We start from the raw sequence: 27335 nt of genomic DNA on the forward strand, positions 1-27335 counted from the left end.
TGTATTATTACATAGTTTATGTACTATTTATTAGTCTGTTGTTTATATACTTACTGTTTTTTGCAGACTATGGATTCCTTATTTGGAGATAAAGCATCCACTAAACCACTTTCGATTGCTACAAGTGATGGTCCATCAAATCCGGGAAAAATAGAAGCATCCAATTTAAACACTGATCCCAAAGTAATCCCAAAGAAAAGAAAGCGGATAGAGAACATCCTAGAAGAACATTTTCAAAATTCTGAGGAAGACAAGAAAAAAAGAAATTATGAAATTCAAGAGAGAGAGGCAAATAGAGAAAGAAGGCATCAAGAAAGACTGCAAGCAGCTGAAAAAAGACATAATGAAGGTATAAGTATGCAAAAGTCATTTATTGATATGATGACAAAATTTTTAGACAAAGTATAATTTACCTAATAAGCACATGTACCTAATATTAAACTTATTATATATATAAGTATATATAATGTAATAACTAAGATGAATCAAGGCTGAAACTTGTTTATTATATGAATATTTAATTAATACAAAATTTAAACCATTTCTTTAAAAAATATAAAACGAAGGTATAGACACAAATTATATTTGTTGTAATAAAGTGATGAGTTAAATTTTCTATATTGGAAAAACTATATATTTGCAAGTTTTATTTGTAATTCCCTCATTATCCTGTTTCTCTTCTCATTGCCTACATTATAATTATATTGAGGTGCTGCTTCAATTGACTCCTCACACGTAACACCAACCGTCATCTCATCGTTTTGTAATATACAGATGTTGTGTAGCACACAGCATGCTATAATGAACTCAGGAATTTTTCTAATATCTGTTAGTGGTAGGCAATCTAACAATATCCTGAATCGTATTTTTAACAGCCCTATTGCTCGTTCGACTGCCATCCTTGTTGATGATAAACAAAAATTATAATTTTTTTGTCGAACTGTTAAATGGCCATTGTCTCTGAATGGAACTAATAAGTGATTGTGGTTGGCATAAGCTGCGTCTCCAATAATATGGGAGTCATTCAAAAAATATACATGTGGCTTCTCAAGAAATGATGCAACGGGAGAGTTTCTAAACACTCTAGCATCATGTAGTGAGCCTACTTCACCTGCATAGCAATGGGTAAATAGGCCATGCGAAATACATACCAATTGGACATTAAGTGAATGGAAGCCTTTTCGGTTCATATAGGAAGCTGCATCAGTTGGCGGAACTCTTATTTTTATGTGCGTGCCATCGATTGCACCAATCACATTTGGAAAACCATTAGTTTTCTTGAAACATTCCATAATATAAGTACAATTGTCTCCATTAGGCCACTGTATAAATCTTGGTGCGATGCAATGTAATGCATAAGTTACCCTCCTAACAGCTCTAAAAGCAGTAGCCTTTCCAACACCAAATTTTATGCAAACTGACCTGTAATTATTCAGTAAAGAAATAATAGCTTCTTGTAAACTAACTTAAGAATTATTCATTACGCATGTGTGTTTATTCTATTATTATAATAATAAAACACATATCTTTGGTACAGAAATTATTATGTGCAATTCGCATACATACCTATATGAGTCAGGAGTAGCCATAAACCATAAAGCAATATATAATTGCTTTTCAGCAGAAATAGGGATTTTTCCACAAATGGATGATGTAGCATTTAAGGCTGCTCCAATTAAAGAAAGTGCCTTCTCGAAGGTAGCAGGATACATCCTAAATTGCAAGTTATAACGTAGCAAAATTAAATTTGGTTTATAAATTAATGTATATATACTAGAAATTTACCTAAAGTGTTGTTTAAACACAACGTCTTTATAGTTAGGAATTACACGTTCGATGTAATCACTGATTATAGGTAATTTCTCAGGTTCTCCACGCGAGTAATTAATCATAAGTCTTTGATACAAAATTTGTAAATCAATAAGAGGTACTTCATCCTCTTCATTCTCGCTATCACTAGATTCCAAACTATCACTATCATAATTTTTAAAAAATGATAAGGAAGTAATTGTCGCGAACATAAATTTTTTCAAATCTTTATTTCTGGAGCATCTCTCCTCAATGGACGTCATTTTTCATTTATTTTGCGTACCAAAACCGTTCCGAATAGCTTATATGCGGCTATGCAGTTCGAGCGGTCTGAGCGTGCAGTAATGAAAAGAAACGATTTCAAAGCGCTGTGCGACATAAATGCGCTGAAAGCGCCCCATGCGTGACTTGGAACGCACACTTTGAGTATACATAAATATTTTCAAATCTCCACCGTTAGGACTTTCTACGAGACTAAGCAGTACGTTTGTTTTACCGCAATTCGAGGGTCCGCAAATTATACTACGAATTGTAGATGAAAGTTGGGATCCATGACGTTTACTCCTTCCTCCACAACACCCACCGACAATAAAGCGATCGGCGTTGGAGACACGAATGTGCAGTGGTAGCTTTATGGAATCCATAACTGTAAAACTCTATGATCATGCAAGCTATTTATAAGCTTGAAGCAGATTATCTCATCAGTTCTCATTATTTCGTTGTTAATGTTAGATGTGCTACGTTTGGAGGATTAACTATTGAGCAGCTTGAATACATTCCAAAAATTTTACTATTGAAGCGCTTTCCAAACAGTATTCGACTTGTTTGGTGTAAATTGCCTGAGCACATTCGTGCAGATCCTGAAGTGCAACAATATCGTGCCTGAACGGAACATTATAATTTACCTAATCAAGATCATTTTGATGGAATACCGCCTTCAATAAAAAATTGCTGGATGTGTCAACGAACCCGTTAGGAAAGCATGACATGATGAGATATGGTTGTGGATCTTTTTTCAATAAGCTGCTAAATAAACTACCCTTCGAGCTGCATGTACCTGGCTACAATTATTGCGGTCCAGGTACTCGCCTTCAAGAACGGTTAGCACGTGGTGATCGAGGAATAAACCGTCTGGATGATGCTTGACGTGAGCATGATATCGCATATTCAGTATATAAGGACCTGCCCTCGCGTCATCATTCTGATAAAGTACTTGCACGCCGTGCACGACAACGTGTCATAGCTAGTGACTCATCCGTAGGTGAACGAGCGACAGCGACTGCTGTCTGGGCATCAATGAATACAAAACGGAAACTCGGCTTAGGACTGCGAGTGTCTAGAAAAAGTACGAAGAAAAGAAAAATTTGTGTATCAAAAAACGAGGTGGTTTATTGAGGAAAAAGTCACTTACTAAAACAAAACGGGGGGGGGGGGGGTTTATTACCATTGCTTCCGCTGCTGATTGCGGTGGGAGCATTAGCTGGCGGTGCGGCAGGTATAGCAAAGGCTGTAAACGACACCAAAGCAGCCAAAAAACAATAGGAATAAATGCATCGACACAATCGCTTAATGGAAGCGAGACGTGGACAAGGTTTATACCTCGCACCATACAGTCGAATAGGAGAGGAAGTGAAAAGGAAAAGGAAAAGAAAATAAATGGACTTCCTAAATCTGGACCTACTAGTAATATGCAATTATCAAACGTCTGCCGTAAAATACCGCATTTTCAGGGAGTCTTTATGCGTACATCTCTACTTCAAAATGCGTAACGCAATGAGTGCGCAATTGTGAATCTCGATGACGAACAAGGTCCTGGAACACATTGGGTCGTTTACGTTAAACGTAATAAGCACGTTAAGTATTTCGATTCCTTCGGAAATTTAAAACCTCCAATTAAACTTGTGGAATATTTTGGACCTTCTGCTATAATCTACTACAACCACGACCAATATCAATCGTATGATTCAAGCATATGCGGTCAGTTGTGTGTCAAGTTTCTACGTGAACAATGTCTTTAACAGTTACACTCTCTGGCCGTGACTCGGTAATGGGGTCAGATTTTTTCCCCCCGATCGATCTTCGAGGTGGACATTATGAACTCTGTCTCGTAGACTTTCAGAGCTTCAATTCAATCTCTAATGTTGATGAGACAAACAATATATTTTACGTTGATGATCACGAGCTAACTATACCTACAGGTTGTTATGAGCTCAATGCTATAAATGACATTTTACGTGCTCAGATGTTCGAAGGTGATGAAGAAGAAGTAATTGTTCTACGTGGTAATAATAATACATTAAAAAGTGAAATAAAGTGTAAATATCAGATTGATTTTACACAACCTAACAATATAGGCTCTTTGTTGGGTTTTTCATCAGATCGTGTTATTCCACCTAACACACTAGCTGAATCAGACAAGCCCGTAAACATTATAAGAGTAAATATATTACGAATTGAATGCAACATTACAGCGGGTGCGTACACAAACGGTAGACCTCGACATGTTATACATGAATTTTTTTCGAGTGTTCCGCCAGGTTATAAAATCGCAGAAACACCGAAGAACGTCATTTACTTGCCTGTCATTGCGAAAGTAATTGACCGTCTCACCTTGCGTATTCTCGATCAGGAAGATCGTATATTAAATTTCATAGGTGAAGAAATCACAATTCGTTTACATATTAGAAAATGCTGATTTACAAGAATACTTATAAATTACCGATACTCGATAAGCCTATCAGTCCAACTGCTGCAGCAGGACTGAATACATTGAGTGAAGGTAACGCTGAAGGACAAAATACATTGAGCGAAGGTTACGTTGGAGCATCATTAACAAGAAGAAATATCACCTTTCTACAATCACTAGGTTTCAACGTTAGTAATAAAAATGGATCCATTAGATGTAACCGCTCAACCGGTGTTCGACAATCGCATCAATAAAATGGAAATGCATGCATACAATCCTTATGCAAATGCCTCAATGGGAAATAGTGATGAAATTCGAATTCCTATACAACAGCAAGATTTAATTCTTCTACCCTGTGAAAGTTATCTCTACATTGAGGGAAAGACAATCGTTGGAACCCGTGCTTTGGATGCAGCAACCCAAGATGTCGTAGGACTTGACTGTAATTCCATGGCATTCTTGTTTGATGAAATTCGTTATGAATTAAATGGTATTGAGATTGATCGCTGCAAGAATGTGGGTATTACTAGCTCCATGAAGAATCTCATCTCCTTAACTGCTGAGGAAAGTGCAAGTCTACGTCATTCAGGATGGTTTCTAACAGATCACAGGTCTACGAATCATTTCAACTTTTGTGTACCATTGCAAATGCTGTTGGGTTTTTGTGAAGACTACAGAAGAGTTATAATAAATGCACGTCATGAATTCGTTCTTATTCGAGCACGTGATGATATAAATTCACTAAATTCTTCGAGAAAAATCATCAACTCCAAAATTGATTTGCAAAAAGTGCAGTGGAGGATTCCTCATGTATCACTGAATGGTTATACAAAACTTAAATTTCTACGTTTGATTGAGCAAAACAAAAGTCTAACCATGGCTTTTCGTTCCTGGGAACTCTACAAATATCCACTTCTACCTGAAACACAGAGGCATACATGGGCCGTAAAAGCTGCAACACAATTGGAGAAACCTCGATATGTTATACTAGCATTTAGACAAAATAAGAAGAGTACGCAGCATATGGAGGTGCTTAGATTCAATGACAGTTCTGTTCGTGATTTTAAAGTCTATCTGAATTCAGAATTTTATCCATATGACCGAACTGATAGTGATAGCGAAAAAAACCGTTATTCTGTACTATATGATATGTATGTTAAATTTATCCATTCATATTATGCAGGAGAGAAACAGTCGAAACCAATGCTTAATTACAAAAACTTTGTGGAATACGGTCCTCTCTTCGTCATCGATTGTTCGCATCAAAATGAATCTATAAAGTCAGGCACTTTTGACGTTAAAATTGAGATTGATTGTACTAGAAATATTCCAAGTAGTACTACTGCGTTTTGTTTAATTATACATGATAAAATCGTTGAATATAACCCGCTTACTAGTATTGTTAGAAATGTAAGTTAATAGACTAGATTTATATGTATTGTTATGTACATAGAATAAACATACATAACTCATTGTTACAATAAGCATTATACAATTAATATAATTAATATATTTAATATTATTTTCATTTGAAGACATAATTAATAAATCTAAATTATCATAGTTATACTAAAATACCAATAGCCTCATTATAAAGGAGAAATACTCCTAATAGCGACAAATTCCTGAGCGTAATACGAAGCGCCAGACGCAGCTCGTTCACACTGTCGCCAAGGCTAAGTCCCGACACGTGGCAAATGCACTTCGACGCCAGTCGAATGTTCTAGAACAATGACGCATTTGACCATTGGGACCCGCAAATGTTACCATATAAGGTAATGTTTGACGCTGCACTTTGAGGGTAAGAGCCCCAAACGTGCAGCCCCAAAAATCAGTTCGAGTCAAAAGCTAGAAGGAACAAGTCGAGTCTCCTAGGACCTTCAGTCCTCTTATCTCTTAATCTTATCCAGGCAATCCTTTGTCTCTTAAAACTATAATTATCTAGCTCATAGCTCTGGTTATCAACTTGTATAAAGAAGAAACATTGTAAATCAAAAATCAATAAACCTTATTATACAAGAGAATTTTAAGTTTGTCGTGAATCAGCGATTGAACCACAATAAACTTGTGGCAGCGGTGGGATCCGTTGACTGGTGAAGATCAAACCTACATAAATCTTCGTCCCAAGGAAAATCAAGAAAATTTTATTTCTACGATCGACCAACCTCTACAAGGACGAACCGACGTGGACAATTATTGATACTCAACGAGACATCCGTCAACTTCGCCTTTCTCAGCAACGGAGCGACAAACCCACAACTTCGAGGTTCACCCCGCAAACTACCTCACGACTACAAGAAATCAACGACTGGAAACCAGCAGAACTTGCAGCCAGCCAACCAGTGAAAATGAGCTTTTGGTGAGTACGGTACCAATCATATCAGTAGCAATTTTATTTGTGAACATTGTAACCGCGAGCCCATAGCGTTCGTCGTACTAAATTTTTTCCATGTACCGTAATCCCGATAATTTAGACCGAACTCAATCTGAACCTAGTTTAACTCCCGCGTTACATAGTGTACCTCGACCAAATCGTGTTTCAATCACCCGAGAGATAGATAGTTGCATCTCTCATTTAGGGAATAGAACCTTACATACTCTTAGGGAAACAGACGAAGGAACCCCATTTCGAAACGTAAATACGCGAAGACGGAATAGACTAACTATGGCTCACCGTGGCAACGCGAACAACGACGCCCCAGATTTAGACCATAGTAACACCGCAGAACGTCTGCCTATCAGAATAGAAGACGCACCAACAAACACGATTCCTCATGACGAAACAGTCCCTCCTAGCGCCATAGATGCTGAAATTAGAAGGTTACACAACAGCATAAGGCCCCGCGAGATTAGCGCAATTGAAGAAGAAAACGCGAGACTGAGAGACGAACTCTCCAGACTACGCCAAGATTTTAATAGGCTCCCCGCGAGGACCTCCACGGCAAGACCGGCACAACGAACATCGTATGTGACTCCCTGCGAAAGACCTCGATACGTGCCAAATTTTGACGATGAGGAAGAAGAAGAACCTCATCACGGATATGCTTCCCTACATGTAACTCTCGGAAGAATTCCAAAGTATAAAGGAGACCCAGACGAGCTAGAACCGTTTGTGAATTCTATAGTTATGGCAAATCAAAATCTACACCCGTTAGATAGAGACGAATTTCTACGGCAAGTTAGATTCACAATACTAAGAGGCAAAGCTTATACTGAAACTAAGCACAAAGTAATCGAAAATATCGAGCAACTAATACGAGAATTAGAAGAAGCATTCAAACCCCGACGGTCTACCGCGACCCTTCAAAATAGTTTAAATCGATGCCGACAAGGAAAAGACGAATCGGTAGGATCCTATGCTTCTCGACTAGAAGACATATTATCAGGTTTGAAAGAAAGATGCATCACGCCAGCAAATGACCCGGCTAAAAACGAAGCCATAGAAGAATTGTTAAAGGAACAAGCGAAACATCAATTCATAAAAGGATTGAATTTTAAACTCCAAGTTATGGTAGCATCTTGCGAACGAGCAACTCTAAGAGAATCAATTGCTATCGCAATAGATCGTGAATCCTTGACTCGCTCCGACGAAGAGTACAGAACTCAACAGGGCTCGACCCATGGCAGACGCGATAACCAAGGACAACAACGACCCTCCGGACAACGGAATAATTCGCACCTCCATTGTAAACGCTGCGATAGGAAAGGACATGTAGCCGAAAAATGCTACGCGCGACTTAGCAACGCAAAACGGACTCAGAGTCACTCATCTTCCGTTAACAAAGTATCCACCTCTTGCAATTATTGCAAAAAACCAGGACACACCGTCCAAGAGTGCCGCACCCTAAAAGCAAAGCGAGAAAGAGAAGCTCAACAGAATGCAAATAACTCAGAACAACCAATTAACGAAAACTTGAATCGACCAACACCTGTAGGAAATCTAACCGCTAATATGGTATTATATACTCCTATAAAAAATTTGATCGAAGTACAAGCCGCTGAATTCATTCGACCGGCAACCTTACTCTTCGACACTGGAGGCGATGTCTCCATAATTAAAATAAGAGTCCTGCGCAAAGAAACAATAGCTGACAAAACTCCAATTACGCTAACAGGAATAAGTGGAACACCCGTGAAGATACTAGGGTCAGTTTACCTACACATAAAAGTCGGAAAATACACTATAACCCATAAATTTCAAATAGTACCAGACACCTTTTCGCTAATAGCCGACGGACTAATCGGCATGGATTTCTGGAAAAGAAACAGCTTCCATTATGAAAAGGATGTGTCCTTGACGATGCTGGGACACACCTGGCCAATGAAACAAGTAGTATCACGTACGGTGTCACTAAAACCGAGATCACAAACATTAGTAGCCGCGTTAACTGATAGTAAACAAGACGGTATTGTATACGGACACCAAATACTACCTGGAGTGTATATAGGTAACTGTGCCACTAGGCCAACCAACTCTACCTGCTGCGTCAGCATTTTGAACATCACGGAGAAAGAACTCGAGATACCCTTGCCTACAGTTGTGTTAGAAGATATTCCGAGTCCACCGACTCAGGGCGACGACCCTTCAGTACCCATAACCGTATACGCTGTAAATAATTGCGCCAGCGATCGACTCGCCCGGCTAAAGTCTCAATTAGAACTAAATCATTTAAATCAGGAAGAATTGCGCACTCTAACAGAACTCTGTGAGGAATACAATGATATATTTCACTTAGAAGGTGACAAACTCCTCACCACTGAAGCGGTAAAACATACCATTACTTTGGTAGAAAATACCAAACCTATCTTTTAAAAACCCTATAGGTTACCTGAAAAGCATAAAAAGGAAATTGATAAACAAATTTCTCAGCTAGAAGCTGACGGAATAGTACGGCCGAGCCGAAGCCAGTGGAACGCGCCACTGCTCGTGGTACCCAAGAAACCCGATGCACAAGGAAATATAAAAATGCGCATCGTCGTAGATTTTCGCAAGCTAAACGAAGCTACTATAGGTGATGCCTACCATTGCCAAACATCACCGAAATATTGGACCAACTAGGCCACTCGAAATATTTCACCACCCTTGACCTAGCCTCTGGATTTCACCAGATAGGCATGGCCGAAGAAGACAAGGAAAAAACAGCCTTCTCCACACCCCTAGGGCACTACGAATACAACCGCATGCCCTTTGGATTGAAAAACGCGCCAGCTACGTTTCAACGCTTAATGAACACCGTATTATCCGGACTCCAAGGGATCCAATGTTTCGTTTACCTTGACGACATAGTAATTCACGCCCCTACTCTAATAGAACACAATAAAAGACTGAAACAAGTGTTCATTCGACTGCGTGAAAATACTCTAAAGCTGCAACCGGAAAAATGCCGTTTCCTTCGCAAGGAAACTTGCTACCTGGGTCATATAATTACAGACAAAGGCATCTCTCCAGACCCAACTAAAATAGAAGCTGTAAAAAATTTTCCAGCACCCAAGAGCGTAAAGGACGTACAATCCTTTTTAGGCCTAGCAGGCTATTACGGAAGGTTCATTGACCATTTTGCTGACCTGTCGAAACCCATGACGAACCTATTAAAGAAAGGAGTGAAGTTCAACTGGACCTCCCTAGAACAATCATCATTTGAAAATCTGAAGGAAAGATTGACTACTGCACCACTTTTACAGTATCCAGACTTTCATCTTCCTTTCATTCTGACCACGGACGCCTCCAATAAAGCAATAGGAGCCGTGTTATCGCAAGGCGAGGTAGGCAAAGACCTCCCCGTTGCTTACGCCAGCAGAACGCTTAACAAGGCCGAAGTAAATTACAGCACCACGGAAAAAGAATTAGCAGCTATAGTTTGGGCTGTACAAAATTTTCGACCTTACTTATATGGTACTAGATTTACCATCATCACCGATCATCAACCACTCACTTGGCTTTTCAATGTAGAAAACCCAGGCTCCAGATTGATGCGTTGGAGATTAAAGTTAGCCGAGTACGATTACGAAATTAGATACAAACCAGGTACTCAGAATACAAACGCAGATGCGCTAAGTCGTATATACATGACCACGCGCTCAAGAGCACGGCAAGCCGTCCCAAGGCCAACCGACTCAAACGAAGATGCAACCTCAGCTAACTCCGACGCCGAGGAAGAAACAGCTGATGAGAAATCATCGACCTATACTCCCGCAATGATAAATCAAATCCTTTACGAGTATCACGATACTCCCTTCGGAGGACATGAAGGCGTAAATAGAACTCTGCAAAGAATTAAAATTAAACACGTCTGGCCAAATATGAAAAAGGACATTGAAGAATACATAAAAAAATGTGACAAGTGCCAGCGCAATAAAACAGGCAACGTGAGACGTGCACCAATGCAGATAACAGACACGCCAGTAGAACCCTTGGAAAAGGTCGCCCTAGATATAATAGGACCATACCCTGCGACCAAACAAGGAAACAAGTATGCCTTAACCTTCCAAGACCTTTTTACAAGATACAGCATAGCCTTACCAGTTCAAGACCAGTCAGCCTCTACTGTGGCACGACTATTCGTTGAAAGGATCATTTTTTCTTACGGGTTACCCCAAAAGGTTTTAACTGACCAGGGTACTAACTTTCTAAGTAACCTCTTTAAGGACGTCTGTAAGCTATTAAAAATTGACAAAATACAGACCACGGCATACCACTCACAGTCGAATGGTGCGCTAGAAAGGTCGCACCGAACATTGGCGTCGTACTTAAAAAACTTTGTCAACGAAGATTTAGATAACTGGGACGAATGGTTACCCTACGCCATGTTCACCTATAACACTACGCCACACACAGCTACAGGCCGAACGCCTTTTTCATTGCTATTCGGACGCGAGGTTGAATTACCGACCACGCTCAAATATCCGCCGCAACCTACATATACATTCGAAGATTACTATAACGAGCTTCGCGAAAGAATTCGCTCAACAGGTAACATAATGAAAGACCAATTAATACGGGAAAAAGAAAAATCGAAGATTTATTACGATCACAACACACAAGAATCAAATTACGAAGTAGGAGACCAAGTATTGTTAAAGCGAGAAATGATTCGCGCTGGAAGACCGAAGAAATTGGAACCCCTATACGACGGTCCCTATACCATAACCGCAAAACTAAGCGAATTAAATTACGAATTAGCAATGGGTAAAAAGAAAATTGTAACCCACGTCATTAGGCTAAAGCCTTATCACGTGTAGTTACCGACTCGACCACACACACATACCATCCTCTCTCCTACACTTTCTCGATCCCCCTAATTTACTTCCTACTATAATTCTATCTTATAATTACCAATTGCTATATACCACTACCACTAGAACTATCTAACTGTATTAATAATTCTTATAAAAAAAAATATATATATTTATATATATATAATTCTCATTTCTACGGTATTTTTATAATTTTTCCCCTTTCATATTATTACTATTATTAATTTTTCTACTCTCCTTCCTTTTCACTTTACCTATCTGTAAACCTAACTAACGAGAAAAGGTACTAGAACTAAAAATTAAACGAACACATTTAAAATAAATTGGAATTTATTCAAAACCAAAAAGAATCACCACGCCTCCACTCACAATTGTTACAACAATTTAAAAAAAAAAAAATAAAACTTGTTAAAATTTTTCACATTAAAACTCCACAATTAACCACACTCACCCTTTATTATAGGTGCATGCTGACCCTTATGGTTATAACGATCCACGGAAGCTCCCAGCAAGTCCAAAACATTCCCATCAAAGGTCAACCGGGACTATTTTATGAAAAATTCGGCACGGTCAATTTTTATAAAGAAAAATGGAAATTAGTGATAATCACCGACATAGTAGAATATCGCCAAAGACTCGCGCAACTAGACAAATTCCTATATGATCAAACCCTTTGCTACAAACAAGAAGGAAGAAAAATTTGTAAACACCCCGTCCTTGATACCGTCTACAAGCTAGAGATAGCCGAAAATAACCTAGATGAAATAGATGAAATAACATTACACCAAGAGAGAAACAAACGAGGACTAGCAAACGGAGTAGGATCCATCGGAAAAATTTTATTCGGAATAATGGACAGTAACGACGAAGAAGAAATAAATAAACATCTACAAAGCATAGATCAAACAGTAGAGACCAACAAAATAGCACTCCTGAAACAAATACAAATTATCGACCAAACTATAGAATCTTATAATAACACGATACAAAAAATAGATGCGAACGAAAAAATGCTGGTGAAAGCAGTACGTGATCTAGAAGCCCAAGCAGACGAGCGAGAAGCTCTATATAACATTAATCTTACATCCGAAGAATTAATGATAGACACGAAACACTTACTAAATTTCGTAATACAGGCGAGCCAAGGAGTAATAAATCCGAAAATTATACGATATACAAAAATTCTCGAATACCTTAAGGATGCGATCCCTCACATCCCTCCTGGCAGGCAATTCCCTTTTCCATTAGAAACACTAAATATACATTTAATTTCAAAACTAATGAAACCCACAATTTATTCCAAAACCAACAAACTAATTGTAGTATTTCATATACCTCTAATAACGCCCAAAGAATTCGATCTTTTGCAAATATATCCAATTCCAATCCCTATTCAGAATTCTACAACACTACACTCCATAATAGATTTAAAACAGGAATACATAGCAATAGACAGCATTACTGAACTTTATACAGAGTATACCGAAGACGAACTACAAAATTGTTATACGATAAAAGATAATTATATCTGCCCGACGGATTAACCATCCAACAAAATAAAAGCAGTTAATCCATGCGAAATTGCATTATACTTAAAATACATAGATATAAATACGTGCGAGCATAAACTTATACATTTAGTGCAACCGATGCTAATTCCCATGAAAAACCAAGCCTCGTGGATATACTCCACACCGCGATTAGAAATTGTAGAAGTAATCTGCAAACAAAAACCTACCTATAATATAGAATTAATGGGCTCCGGAGTAATTAATTTATATAAAAATTGTATCCTAACAGCTACTGATTTTGTTTTGGAACCCGTACAAACCTCCAAGCCCAACAAACATAAACACTATATCCCGCACTATAATTTCTCTTTGAGAGCCATAGATCCTGAAAACTACGTAGCAGCAATCAACACAACCAAAATTCCCAGGCTGCATAACATCCTGAACAAGGTCAACGACCTCAACACGCTCAGCATCCAGCTAAAACAGCTGAAAAGGGATGTACAAAACGAAGACCTAGGACAACACCACACCTATCAACATATGGCCATCTCATATTCTACTACAACGTTAATCATCATAGGATTAACCATCTACATAATCTGGCGATATCTTCACAGAAGACCAAAACCTAAGCCAAGGCTCAGGTCAATACAGGCATTGCCATCCAATGCCATCGTAATAGACGACGCCGCCGCCCCAGCAACGGACGACGCTGCCCCGACGCACTTGATTATCGTCACACCTGAGCAAGCAGCAAATCTTCAATACGACCCCGATTATTAGCCACCCACCCTCTTTTTCCAGGGGGGGGGAGGGGTATTATGTACATAGAATAAACATACATAACTCATTGTTACAATAAGCATTATATAATTAATATATTTAATATTATTTTCATTTGAAGACATAATTAATAAATCTAAATTATCATAGTTATACTAAAATACCAATAGCCTCATTGTAAAGGAGAAATACTCCTAATAGCGACAAATTCCTGAGTGTAATACGAAGCGCCAGACGCAGCTCGTTCACACTGTCGCCAAGGCTAAGTCCCGACACGTGGCAAATGCACTTCGACGCCAGTCGAATGTTCTAGAACAATGACGCATTTGACCATTGGGACCCGCAAATGTTACCATATAAGGTAATGTTTGACGCTGCACTTTGAGGGTAAGAGCCCCAAACGTGCAGCCCCAAAAATCAGTTCGAGTCAAAAGCTAGAAGGAACAAGTCGAGTCTCCTAGGACCTTTAGTCCTCTTATCTCTTAATCTTATCCAGGCAATCCTTTGTCTCTTAAAACTATAATTATCTAGCTCATAGCTCTGGTTATCAACTTGTATAAAGAAGAAACATTGTAAATCAAAAATCAATAAACCTTATTATACAAGAGAATTTCAAGTTTGTCGTGAATCAGCGATTGAACCACAACAGTATCTTACTAATGTAGTGAGGGATAAAGAAAAAATAAATAAATAAGATATAATAAACATTTATTGATGTCATTCCTTAAAAACATTCCTTACAAACATTTCCAAAATTTATCTTATGATTATCATTGGGTAACTTTAAATTCTAAATTATTGTATCGTCCTCCAACATATAAGATTTTTAATGTATTCGCTGATGCAGCATTTTGAAGTTCTTTGATTAGTTCAGGTGACTCCAGTAATTTCATCATCCTTGAGGGTAGAAAGAACCATTCGTCTGTAGCCAGCTTCGCTATTAATTTCTCTCCATATTTGGTCTTAATTTTCACTAATTCAGTGATTTGATACTCCTTATTCTCCTCAAAAGTATTCAGCTTTACGAAAGTCTTAGGTTCGTAAGTTACACTTGTAAGTGCATTGATCTTAGTTAAATCCATTTTTCTGTGAAAAAAAAAACATAGAAATTGAGAAAAGAAAAAACTTTGAAATAGAATAGCAAGAAAAGAGAATAATTCTTACCACCCAAAAAGAGTTTCTGTGTACAGCAAGGAAAATCCCACAAAAAACAGACTTCGCCTGTAAAAAAAAGACGGCAAGTACATAAGCCATCTCGCATAAATAATATAGTAAAATTATCCAATTAAAAAAAGTAGTGAAATCCAAATATTAGGCAAGTATATTTTATTACCTTAGCAAAAGTTAAATTTTCGAAAAAAAAAGGAACAAAAAAGTTACTTAGCGGGCCCGTAATGTCCATGCACAGTCAGAAATAGAATCGTCTGTGGTTCGGCTAACTTCACTCTGTATTTTAACATGAAATTTGCTATACAACGCTATAGCTGAATCTTACACACAATTCAATTTCCCACTGGGCATGGACATTACGGGCCTGGCAAGTTACTTTTTTGTTCCTTTTTTTTCGAAAATTTTACTTTTGCTAAGGTAATAAAATATACTTGCCTAATATTTGTATTTCACTACTTTTTTTAATTGGATAATTTTACTATATTATTTATGCGAGATGGCTTATGTACTTGCCGTCTTTTTTTTACAGGCGAAGTCTGTTTTTTGTGGGATTTTATAACGTTTTGTAAGAGTATACTATTTAAAAAATTAAATAATTCTTTTAATTTTTCTACAGAATTTAAAGAAAATTTCCACACTTCTCATTTTTTGAAACAGCAGCGCTTAACAAATAAAATAATATATATTAATATTGAAAAAATATCATAGTCAACACATTGAATTTATTGATATTTGTAACGCATTCTGCATAAATGAACTTCATAATTAATGCCCCGGCTACTTGTTTAATATTTTCAGTTTCACTATAATAAAAGTTTGATTAAATTTTTCATATTCAATGAACATACTTTCAACATATAAAAATAATTAAGTAAAATGTATGTTTTAATTAATTTACATTTTCTGTTTATCAACATTTGACTTTTACCACCATCTGACCTTTCCAGACTTCACTAGTTTCATCAACTACTTGAGTTGATACTGGGGCAAGACTGGACAAGCAATTCGCAAAGCTTTGAATAAGCTACAATCAAGCATATATTCAAAGCTGACAATGTCGTTTTGCATACCACGTTTCTTTTTAGCACCAATTACTATCACATTTATGCTGCTAATTCTTGACAAAGGTGATATAGGAGATACATTGGCGAGTCGGGATTATAACATTTCCTGTGCCAGAGTCCTCATATGTACATTTCACAAATTTCTAAACACTTTTCAAACTGGTCGGATAACTGGTGCTGCAAAACGGAGTCGAAATAATTAATTTTTGTCTGATATTTTTCACATTGAGAATAAACGTGCATTTTTTTATCCATACCAATGACCAGTATACTGTCTCTGGCTTAGAATACTTAGGTAATGGAGGAAAATAATCAGCAGTTATTAACTCAATTTGACATAATTTCATCCTATGAATCCCATCCTTAAATCATGGCTGAGCAATGGATTACTTTTTTGTGAATATTGGCCATTTCTTACTTTGCCAATCTTTCAAAGCTTTCATCTTGGCCTGTTTCAAGTCTCAGAAAATGCAGGAGTGAATAGTCCAATTTTTTATTCAACTCCATCAGTCATTATATGGGCGAACCTTCCTCCTTGGATTTTTAGTTCAATTGTATCAAATGTATTTAAGTCAAAGCACAAGTATTACTATTTGCTATAATACACTTGCACAGTGACTGTAAAATACTAAATGATAACACTATGAGTAAGTCTGAAATCAAATTCATCATTTAACAGTCTTAATCTTCAAATAAAATAAATATTTGAAGGAACATGAAACATCTCAGTTACTTAACACTATTTGATTTTGCTTCATCTCCATTTTCTTTATTGCTTGTTGACCTAACTTCTGTAATATTTGGTTGTCTTCGCATCTTTTGTAAACATCTACTATCGTATAATTTGTTCAAATCCAAATACTGGTCAACTTGTATTTTACGTAAATGAATATTCTTTGGAATGTTTCATATCTTTCAAATAAGCATTGCCATAATTTAATCTGAAATATTTGTTCGTATATATATGATATAACCTATCGGATAGTTACAATCAATATCACTTTAAAGAAAACAAAAAGCAAAACATGCATTTGATTAATGATTTCAATACCTGAAAGTTTAGCATATGATTATTAAATACCTTAACAATTTCTTTCAATTAATATCCTCCTGATAATGACCGATGCACATTAATGTTGAAAGTACGCTTCTCATTGGCACAGAGTTGTTAATATTAATCTTATTTAATCCAGTCAGCTCTATCCTCATCAATGAATATGAAAATGTTCTGTCTTAATTTAATCTGAAAAAGAAATACCACAAAGTACCACAAAGTATACTACATCCTGTATTGTAAAATATATTGTTATACTTATCTAATTCGCGAATCCTTCAGTCACTGTTAATTGAATTATTTGTGATTGTAGAAATTAACAGATGCAATATCGCAACACGATGAATAATCCCACTGCATTAAATAAAAATAACCTCACATTACAATTTACACAGTTCAATATAGTCGCCGAATTGACAGTTCACAACCATATAGTTTGGTCGCTGAGTATATTATGTTGGAAGCGTTGTGAAAATGACGTTATTTTTCTTAGCGACCAACTTCAGCCCGAGACATACATTCTGGCTGGAGAAGAAGAAGATTATGAAGGAAAATTTTATTTTCGATATATGTATAGCTAACAGAGTATGAGATCTCTGGATTGCGTGAACCGATTTTGATGTTCTAAGGCGCAAATAAAAGCTTTTTCAAAACCATTTAAAAAAAAACTTTACTTAAATAATGGCAATCGATTATTCACGGAGAAAAATCGGTTTGAAAATTGGGACGCCTCAACTAGCTGTATAAGAGAGTAGTGCCTCGACGGCGGTATAGGCATGACTTTTTCTACTTTTATGTACTTGCCGTCGAGACACTACCGTGTCTCTTGATATTCGGAATATAGCTTTGCACTGGATCTTTCACCTCCTTGAACCTTCTAATGAAAACTGACTGAAATTTCCCGATTGCTAACAACAAGGGTTTTAAAAATGGTGGAAGGGATGAGATGCATTCTTATTGGAAGTTAATATTTGGGTGGTTGGGTATTCTTGCCCGCCTACGAAATTTGAGTCAAACAAGTGGTAACACGTTGCAAGCGGTTTCTCCTGAATTCTTTTAATTGCATAATCATGTTGTAAACTTTTCTAAAGTGAACTAGGGAAAATTTGCGTTAAACAAGTCATGACACGTTACCAGTGGGTTCTCCAGAATTGTTTTAATTGCATAAACGTGTTGCAGACTTTCCTTAAGTGAAAAGTGAAACGCGAAAATTTACGGGCACATTCCTCTCGATAGCTAGACATATAAAAAATGAGAGAATATGAAAAAATCGGGGCTCTAATGGGGTCATAAATCAAGTAACATTAGTCTAGACGTTTGTTTTGAACAAGTCATGGCATGATCTCAGACGTCCGGTGCTCGAGCATATCCGTTCTAGAAGATATCTGCACACTCTACAATCAGTTCTCCAATCGCTAGAATGGTGCCAATACAGTTTCTTAAAGTCTAGGTAAAAGTTATGTTTTTTTTTGCTTTACCTAACCCTCCAAAAAAAAAGAAACGTGCACTGACAACTCTTTCCTTTTCTAATACCTAGCCTGCTTGTTAGATGGATCTTATGATATGCTTACCTGAAAAGCTAAAAATGGCTAAAAGATAAGTCAGGGAAGGCTATAAAAATTCTTAAAACTGTTTTTTATTCAATAACTAAAGTTTTACTATCAGTTACTCATCCAGTCTCCATGTCTCATCCTTCTCCTCCTCCTCCACCTCCTCCTCTTTTTTCATCCACATCCTCCTCTTGAAGGCTAGCTTCTATATAGCCGTATCCCGTGGTACCGCGAATGTATAATTTTAGTCAAACATCTTTTTTAAATTGAACTAGTTCACCCGTATGTGTAATTACGTAATATTAAAATACCATTAGCGCGAAAGAAGATTAAGGAAGGCAGTCACCTAGCGGTGACTGCTGGAACTAGCAATTAACTCAAGCTAGTTTATCTGTGTAGCAGAGTCGGAAATAGTTAGGCTACGTAAGGTAACTAACCATCGACTTTGAAGGGTGAAAAAACCTTCCCTCAATTAGGGCCCCGTAGGATAACTTAGGTCCCCGTAGGATAACTAACCAACGGTACCATAGGGTGAAAAATACCCCCTCCCTAACCAAACTCGGTTCCACTATAAGACCTTCCAACTGTGACATAGGGTGAAAAATACCCCCTACCTAACCAAACTCGGTCCCACTATAAGACCTTCCAACTGTGACATAGGGTGAAAAATACCCCCACCCTCCCTAACCAAACTCGATCCCACTATAAGACCCTTTCCTTCCTCATCCCCACCACTACCATACTAAGAGAGTCTTATCTCCACCCATCCCCCTTCCACACTACAAAACAGCTTCCCCCACTCCCTGTCATCGGAACCGCATTGCTCCTCTACTTCCATCTACGACCTTTGGTTATGTAGAAATAAATTTTTCAATTAAGTTGTTAATATCTCCAGCGCGCCTCCCTCCACTGTTCAGGTGCTACCCGCACCACCGCGCCACGCAGCGAGGAAATCGCTACCACCGAGCGCGTAAATTCCTACAGATTCTTCTTCGTTGCAAATCAGAAAAATTGAACGAAAGATTAAGAAAAAAATTTAGGTGAAAGGATGATATTTGCACTACTGCTGTGCCAAATTTCAGGTCGAAAGGTCAAATACTTTCGACATAGTGCACCGTGAAGTAAAAGTTAATGATCTCAGCTTCTACTGCTCCTATCGCCATGATTTTTTTTTTAAATTCATGGTTTTTTATAAACATTACAATGCATTTTATTGCAATTGTTAAATCCAATAGTTGCTGAAATACGGACGATAGCAACGGGTTTTTTCAATTAAAAAATGCTTTGTTTATTATTGAAAAATATGCTCTTTACACCATTTGTTAATAACGTTAATACCAATTTTTAGCAATTGGTTTCATTAATTTATGACCACCAGGAAAAAATTGGCAGCTACTTAAAGTTTTGACATAAATAATTTTGCAATAGGCCACCTTTTTAGATATCGAAAAATGGCTTTTATAGCAAATTCTACTAGCTAAAAGACACCTTCTAATGAACTTTCAGTAGCAATCAAGCATTTGTTATATGGTTTTTCACTACTTAAACTTTCCTCCACTTCCTGTTCTTCATTAATGATTTTACAAATAACCAAAACAAATTGATTTTTTAAACCCCACCTATCTTATTGAAAGTTTAATTACGAACAAGTTTTATTTGACACATTTTTTGATACGATTAATAATAAGCGAGTTATTTAAATTAAACCAGAAAGAAACGCATTTTTCAACATTTTTTTGAATTAATAATAACCTTCCCGACCTCCTTCGTATTCGAAACTTTAAGAGCTCTTTAAGGATGTTCTAAACTATACATAAAAAAATTAAAATTCTCTATGGCACGAAGTGGAAAAAGTGCCATATTTTTGTGCTATTTCTCCCTGACTATTTGTAATAATTTAAAATATTTAAAATAATCAGAAATAATAATGATGATAAACTCTTATAAATGATTCAAAAGTATTTTCAAAAAAAAAATATTTAATTAATTCTGGCAAAAAAATAACAAAAAGCATATGAAACTTTTGATTAAGTTTTCGAAGCAATTTCAAAGGATTATACGTAAGAGTTTCAACCCTTGTGAATTTTGAGACACAAAGTACTACGACATAAGGTTAATCAGATTTTAAAACTCTTATGAAAAACCACTCTTATAAATTATGCTTCCTATACTAAACCAGGTCACTCAAACACTGTTAATAAATAGTGGCGCTAATAATTAATTACATGTAAAATGATAATCTGAATATTTATGAGATAAATAACTAATAACTTTAATTTCAGTGTTCTTGCACAATCATAAAGGGTTGTGACGAGACGCTTGCTCCGTTGCTACCCACGTACGATACCGCGTAAGTGGGGGTAAGCTGTAGCGTACGTGCCGATACCGCGGTCGACATTATAGCATGCGCGGAGTATAGTGTTCTCGGCATGCCCCTCCCGAAGTACCCAGGACGGCCGTTCGGCAGCGCCGATACCGATTTCGGCGGCTCAACTGGGTATATAAGACCTAGCTCCGACCCATTTGAGCATTCCGTATCCAGGAGCTCTCCGGATACATCCCGACCTTATCCTACGCAGGAGTTCTCCGCGTATACCCATCCTTTGCTCAGGAGTTCTCCGCGTTATCCCCACCGCTCCTCCACCTATACCCATGCTAGCGGCCGAGTCCAGGAGTTCTCCGGGCCAACGGCCATTTCTTTTCAGAGATTAATGCCGTTTATTTTCAGCTCCCCCCGTTGACCGCCATATTGGCTCCCGCCATATTGGCTCCCCGGGCCCTCCCGTGAGGCCACCTACCGGTCTGTTCCGAAAGCCCTTCCGAGTGGCTACCGACCGTCGCGCCGCCTATCCGAGCCCTCCATGTGGCTACCAAGCGCAGCGCCGCCAGCGGGCGAATTCTGTACCTGCGACATAGCGACAACACATATGCGTACACACCTGCAGCGGCAGTACACAAACAACACAAACATAAATAGGTTAAGGTCATAATGTAAACACATTGTAAATAGTTGTTTCCTTTTATCTATTCCCTGAATAAACAGTTTATTTGTCCATATTAAACTTGTCCACATTATTTTGATCCCTCTCGGTCAAATCGAACCGAACGGTTTCACGGCGGCTAACCTCGCCTACAAAACGCGTTACAGGGTGTTATCGTAAAATTCGGTTAAAAAGCTACATAGCAAAATCATATATCTCATAATACTGCCGTAATAAAAAGCAGACCATTTTGAATAGATCAAGGAGCTGTTAAAATTGATAAGACTATATTTTAAACATTATTAATACCCAATAATAATATCAATTGACAGCTATTGATATTTTATAATATATTTAATATAAAAAATATACACTTATGAAGATTCTTATCAATACCATGAATGCCACAATGGCTTATTTTTAACCATAATTGTTTTATAAAAAATATAATGAAACTATGTACATGTTTAAGTGAATCTCATCATAAATACTGTCTATTAATTGCTTCAAATTAAAGTTAGTAGTAATTTAGTTACAAATATCTACACATAGATAAAAGAAAACTTGTGTGTGTGGCTAAGTGTAACGCACTTTACAAAAATGACTTGTGATAAGAATTGTAATTCTTATGACTATTAAAATAATTTGGCAGTTTGCTAGTGCTGTGATCAGACACACTTTACTATTGTTATAAACAAACACTTCATCACTAATTGGAAAGTTAATACTGAAATTTTAAATAATAGTTAAATTTTTAATTGAAGTAAAGTATTTCACTTTTATGTTTGAATACCATGTCATATTATTACCTGTATTTATCAATGACTCTTCAAAGAATAGTTTGGAATAAAGAAATAAATATTTTCATCGTAAAAATCTAACAAATAAGTGAATTAATAAACACAAGTAATAAAATGACATGCAATTCAAGCGTAAAAGTAAAATATTTTGATTGACTCAAAGTTTTAACTATTTATTAAAAGTTCAGCGTTAACATTTCAGTTAGCGTTGAGGAGTATTTTTATATCAATTTAAAAATATATGTAAATAATATAATAACAAATTTCTAAGCTACTTTATGGTTTAATTAATTATGTGGTTACCTTTTGATTGCGTTCTATGTAGTTTGATTGGTGAGCCCTATTACTCCTTTGACAAACTTATGTCAATTTCAGATCAGATATGCTTTCCACTGGCGGTGATTGCAAAAAAATCTCTAATATTGCTTTCCCTTGCTATTTACAATGCATCAGATAAATTGCATCACGTTCCTGTAATGAGTGATGTCTCATTAATGTAGTATCATACTCTAGTAGATGGGACTTGTGTATTGGTTTGGTAACCTTAATTTAATTTTTATCCTGAATATTAAACTTACCAATATTATAAATCCCCATCAAATATACTGCTAATCACCCATTCTTATTCATATTCTGTATTGAGTATACTTATAGCACAGTTAAAACCTGGATGATCAAATCTACCGTGCTACTCCAGTGAAGCAGAACCTATTTCTAAATCACCATGTGTAAAGCGCAACACAAAATGTCTTTTAATAGCGCTGTTAAAACCTGAATGATCAGATCTATCGTGCTACTCCAGTAAAGCAGAACCTAGTTCTAAATCACCATCTAAAGCGCAGCCCAAAATGTCTTATTTTCCAAGTAAAATATCTATTATTTTTTGTGGCAAAATGAATATGTCTGATGAGACCAAACTTCAAACTACGAAATGATGCCTGAGCTTTGGTTAGAAGTCCACACGAAGTTCACACTCACAGATGGAAAGATTCAAGGCTAGAAACCTAAGAATTCGAAACCAACAAAGTAGTGATCATTCTATAAATAGACTACTATTTCAGGTAAATATGGTAAATTACCATATAACTTACCTAGTTTATCTTCAGAATATGTTGATTTCGAGCTCCCGATCAAGGTTGCCAAGTCCGCCATCTTGAATAGTACTACGCTCTATAGTAAGTGAATTTTGATATAAGGAATGCAGACTGCACAAAGTATACTGCCAGCGGAAATACGTCAGTAGCCATCTTAAATGCAGAACGTAATATATCAAAAATTATATATATTATATTCCCAGCCTGTCACCGTGAACGGCGTGAACGAAGACAAATGTTAGTATACGGAAAAATAAAGTGTAATAAAGAAATAAGGAGTAGTGACAGCTTTGATCTATCTGACAGCTGATGTACTTATGGTATAAGTGAATAAATAAAATAAAAATGCTTTTCCTAAATTGATTTTTAATTTTGATAAAATGGTCAAATGTAGCCATTAATTAATTAGATTTGGTAATAAATACAAAAAATGCGTTTTATTATAACAAATGAGTTGAGGTAAAATAAACTCAATGTTTTTATATTAATCTGTTAACAAATGCATTTTTTTATTTATTATTGAGTCCAATAAATTAATGGTTATTAAAAAAAAAATTTCTTGTAATGAAAAAAAAAATGAAAAAATTTTAAACTTCACCAAGACTCGAACACGAGCCCACCGCATGACAAACGGCAACCTTACCGCCTGCGCTACAGCGCTCACCTGATGTACCAAGAGCAAAACAGCCTTTTAAAGACTGACTACAATTCTTTCACTAACTCGTCATAAACGATCAAGAATTAGCTGTAATAATAAATACATTTATCTACATAGCATTATTGTACTAAATTTATTGTTTTTAATTTGAAGCATACATTTTGCATGAAGATATGATAATTTAAGGGTAACCATTCAGTACTCTATATACAAAACTATTCATATGCTCAACTATCATAAATTAATTAATATTATAATATTTGTTATATGTAGTCGAATAACTATGATAAACCAGCATATGAATAGTTTTGTATTTAGAGTATTGCATGAACACCCTTAAAGTATCGTATCTTCATGTAAAATGTATGCTTCAAATTAAAAACATAATAAATTTAGTGCAATAATGCTGTGAAGATAAATGTATTTATTATTGCAGCTAATTTTTGATCGTTTATGACGAGTTAGTGAAAGAATTGTAGTCAGTCTTTAAAAGGCTGTTTTGCTCTTGGTACATCAGGTGAGCGCTGTAGCGCAGGCGGTAAGGTTGCCGTTTGTCATGCGGTGGGCTCGTGTTCGAGTCTTGGTGAAGTTTAAAATTTTTTCATTTTTTTTTCAATACAAGTAATTTTTTTTTTAATAACCATTAATTTATTGGACTCAATAATAAATAAAAAAATGCATTTGTTAACAGATTAATATAAAAACATTGAGTTTATTTTACCTCAACTCATTTGTTATAATAAAACGCATTTTCTGTATTTATTACCAAATCTAATTAATTAACGGCTACATTTGACCATTTTATCAATATTACAAATCAATTTAGGAAAAGCATTTTTATTTGCTTTGAGTTTTTAGGTAAACGCAGCACCACTTCACACGGATAACACGTAAAAATGTCACGGTTAGCGGTAGTCGCTCTTCTTCTAAAGCCTATGTTGCCTGAAGTCCAAATCACACCTATGCTCTCCAGGCATAGTTGTGTTTGTACCGCTTCCCTTTAAATTTTCTATACTGCTGCTGGCTAGCGCTTATCTTCATTTTTGTTGCTAAAAGCTTGATTCTGGCATCACTGCCGTGTGGAACTATTAGTTTGCTAATAAAAGCAGAGGCTTAATTTTAAGAGATTGCAACATATAGTAATTAATATAGATACAATTGTAAAAAGAAAACAAAAATTTTATTTTACATATATTAACTTTAAATAAAATCCCACAAAGTACTGTAAAATATCTAACATGTTATATTATATATCTAATCTGTCAGCTTCTTTATTTTAATATTCATCTCAATTATCACAGTTTGATCCTCAGTGATGACACAGTAACCACATTATGGTGAATCTATTGTTTTTTTTTAATGTTCGATCCACATAGCTTCATCCTCAGCAGTGATACTGTAAACACACGTACATTACTATATTTTAATCTGAAACAAAATCCCACAAAGTACTATAAAACATCTTACATTTTATATTATATATGTATTCTGTCATTTTCTTTATTTATTATTGTATTTACCCAAATTGCTGACTCATTTATTTTAATGTCTGTCTCAATTAACACAGTTTGATCCTCATCAGCAATGACACAGAAACAACATTATGGTGAATCTATTCCTTTTGTTTTAATGTTCAATCCACATAGCTCCATTCTCAGCATTGACATAGTAAACACTTTACAATAATTTAATCTGAAACAAAATCCCAAAAAGTACTATATAAAATCTTACATTTGAAATTACAAATGTAATCTGTCAGCTTCTTTATTTGAATCGTATTTACCCAATGTGTTGACTTGTTTATTTTAATATTCATCTCAATTAACACAGTTTGATCCTCAGCGATGACACAGTAACCATAATATGGTGAATCTATTCCTTTCATTTTAATGTTCAATCCACATAGCTCCATCCTCAGTAGTGACATAGTAAACACATTACTATAATTTAATCTGAAATAAAATCCCAGAAAGTACTATAAAATATCTTACATTTTATATTATATATCTAATTTGTCAGCTTCTTTATTTATTATTGTATTTACCCAGTTTTTTCACTCGTTTATTTTATTATCCGTCTCAATTAACATAGTTTGAATCTCAACGATGACACAATAACCACATTATGTTTAGTCTATTCCTTTATTTTAATTTTGAAAATCCGCATAGCTCCATCCTCAGCACAGTGACATAGTAAACACATTACTATAATTTAATCTGAAATAAAATCCCACAAAGTACCACAAAATATTTATATCTTACATTTTATATTATAAAATTTATTGTTATACTTATCTAAAATGTTCAGTCCTTTATATACTTTTAAAAATTATTTTTATGTACATTTTACAAATTTCGTCACTTTATTTATTCACTTATACCATCAGTATATCAGCTGTCAGTAAGATTAAAACTGTCACTTTATTTCTTTATATTACTTTATAACTTGTGGTATGTATATACTAACATTTGTCTTGGATCACGGACCATGCATTATGTATTTTGAAATTAGTAATTAGAAATATCTATATTGCGGTCCCTCTACAGTCTCTACCCCCTGACGTATTTCCGCCGACCAGTAGTATCAGCAGCGACTATAGCGTAGTACCCAAAATAGTACTACGCTATAGGATATGTCGCTTTTGGGTACTACGGTAGTACCGAAAGTACTACACTTGGCAACCTTGCTCCCGATCATGATAACTGCTTATTTGGCTTCGAATTTTTAGGTTTCCAGCCTTGCATTTGCGAACGTTACCAAACCTTCAGGAACCGGTGTAATGTGAAGAAATTCAAGGTTAGGAACCTCAGAATTTGAAGACAAAAAAGCAGTTTTTATGTTCGGGAGCTTAAAATTAAGACACTCTGAAGTAAAATTAGATAAATTGTATGATAATTTACCATTTTTATGTGAAATTG

At 36.1% G+C, this 27335-nt stretch overlaps 1 protein-coding gene across 1 annotated transcript; it reads right to left on the reverse strand.

Moving 5' to 3' along the window:
• Positions 1 to 629: 629 nt before the first annotated feature.
• On the reverse strand, positions 630 to 2072 carry LOC136774834 (uncharacterized). The gene is made up of 3 exons (XM_066729318.1): positions 1786 to 2072; positions 1523 to 1713; positions 630 to 1465 (listed from the first exon to the last, which is right to left on the reverse strand). Exons 1-3 carry the CDS (start codon positions 2070 to 2072, stop codon positions 630 to 632), a joined length of 1314 nt encoding a protein of 437 aa, XP_066585415.1.
• Positions 2073 to 27335: the final 25263 nt, after the last annotated feature.

The sequence above is a fragment of the Prorops nasuta genome, unplaced genomic scaffold, assembly GCF_024137725.1.
Source record: "Prorops nasuta isolate Cenicafe-Biocafe unplaced genomic scaffold, Cenicafe_Pnas_1.2 PNAS00007, whole genome shotgun sequence".
Classification (NCBI taxonomy): domain Eukaryota; kingdom Metazoa; phylum Arthropoda; class Insecta; order Hymenoptera; family Bethylidae; genus Prorops; species Prorops nasuta.

Coding starts and splice junctions, on each gene's coding strand:
- LOC136774834 (XM_066729318.1), bottom strand. CDS start 2,072: ATGACGTCCATTGAGGAGAGATGCTCCAGAAATAAAGATTTGAAAAAA. Junction 1,714..1,785: donor GTGTTTAAACAACACTTTAG/GTAAATTTCTAG, acceptor CTTGCAATTTAG/GATGTATCCTGCTACCTTCG. Junction 1,466..1,522: donor AATTTCTGTACCAAAGATAT/GTGTTTTATTAT, acceptor ATAATTCTTAAG/TTAGTTTACAAGAAGCTATT.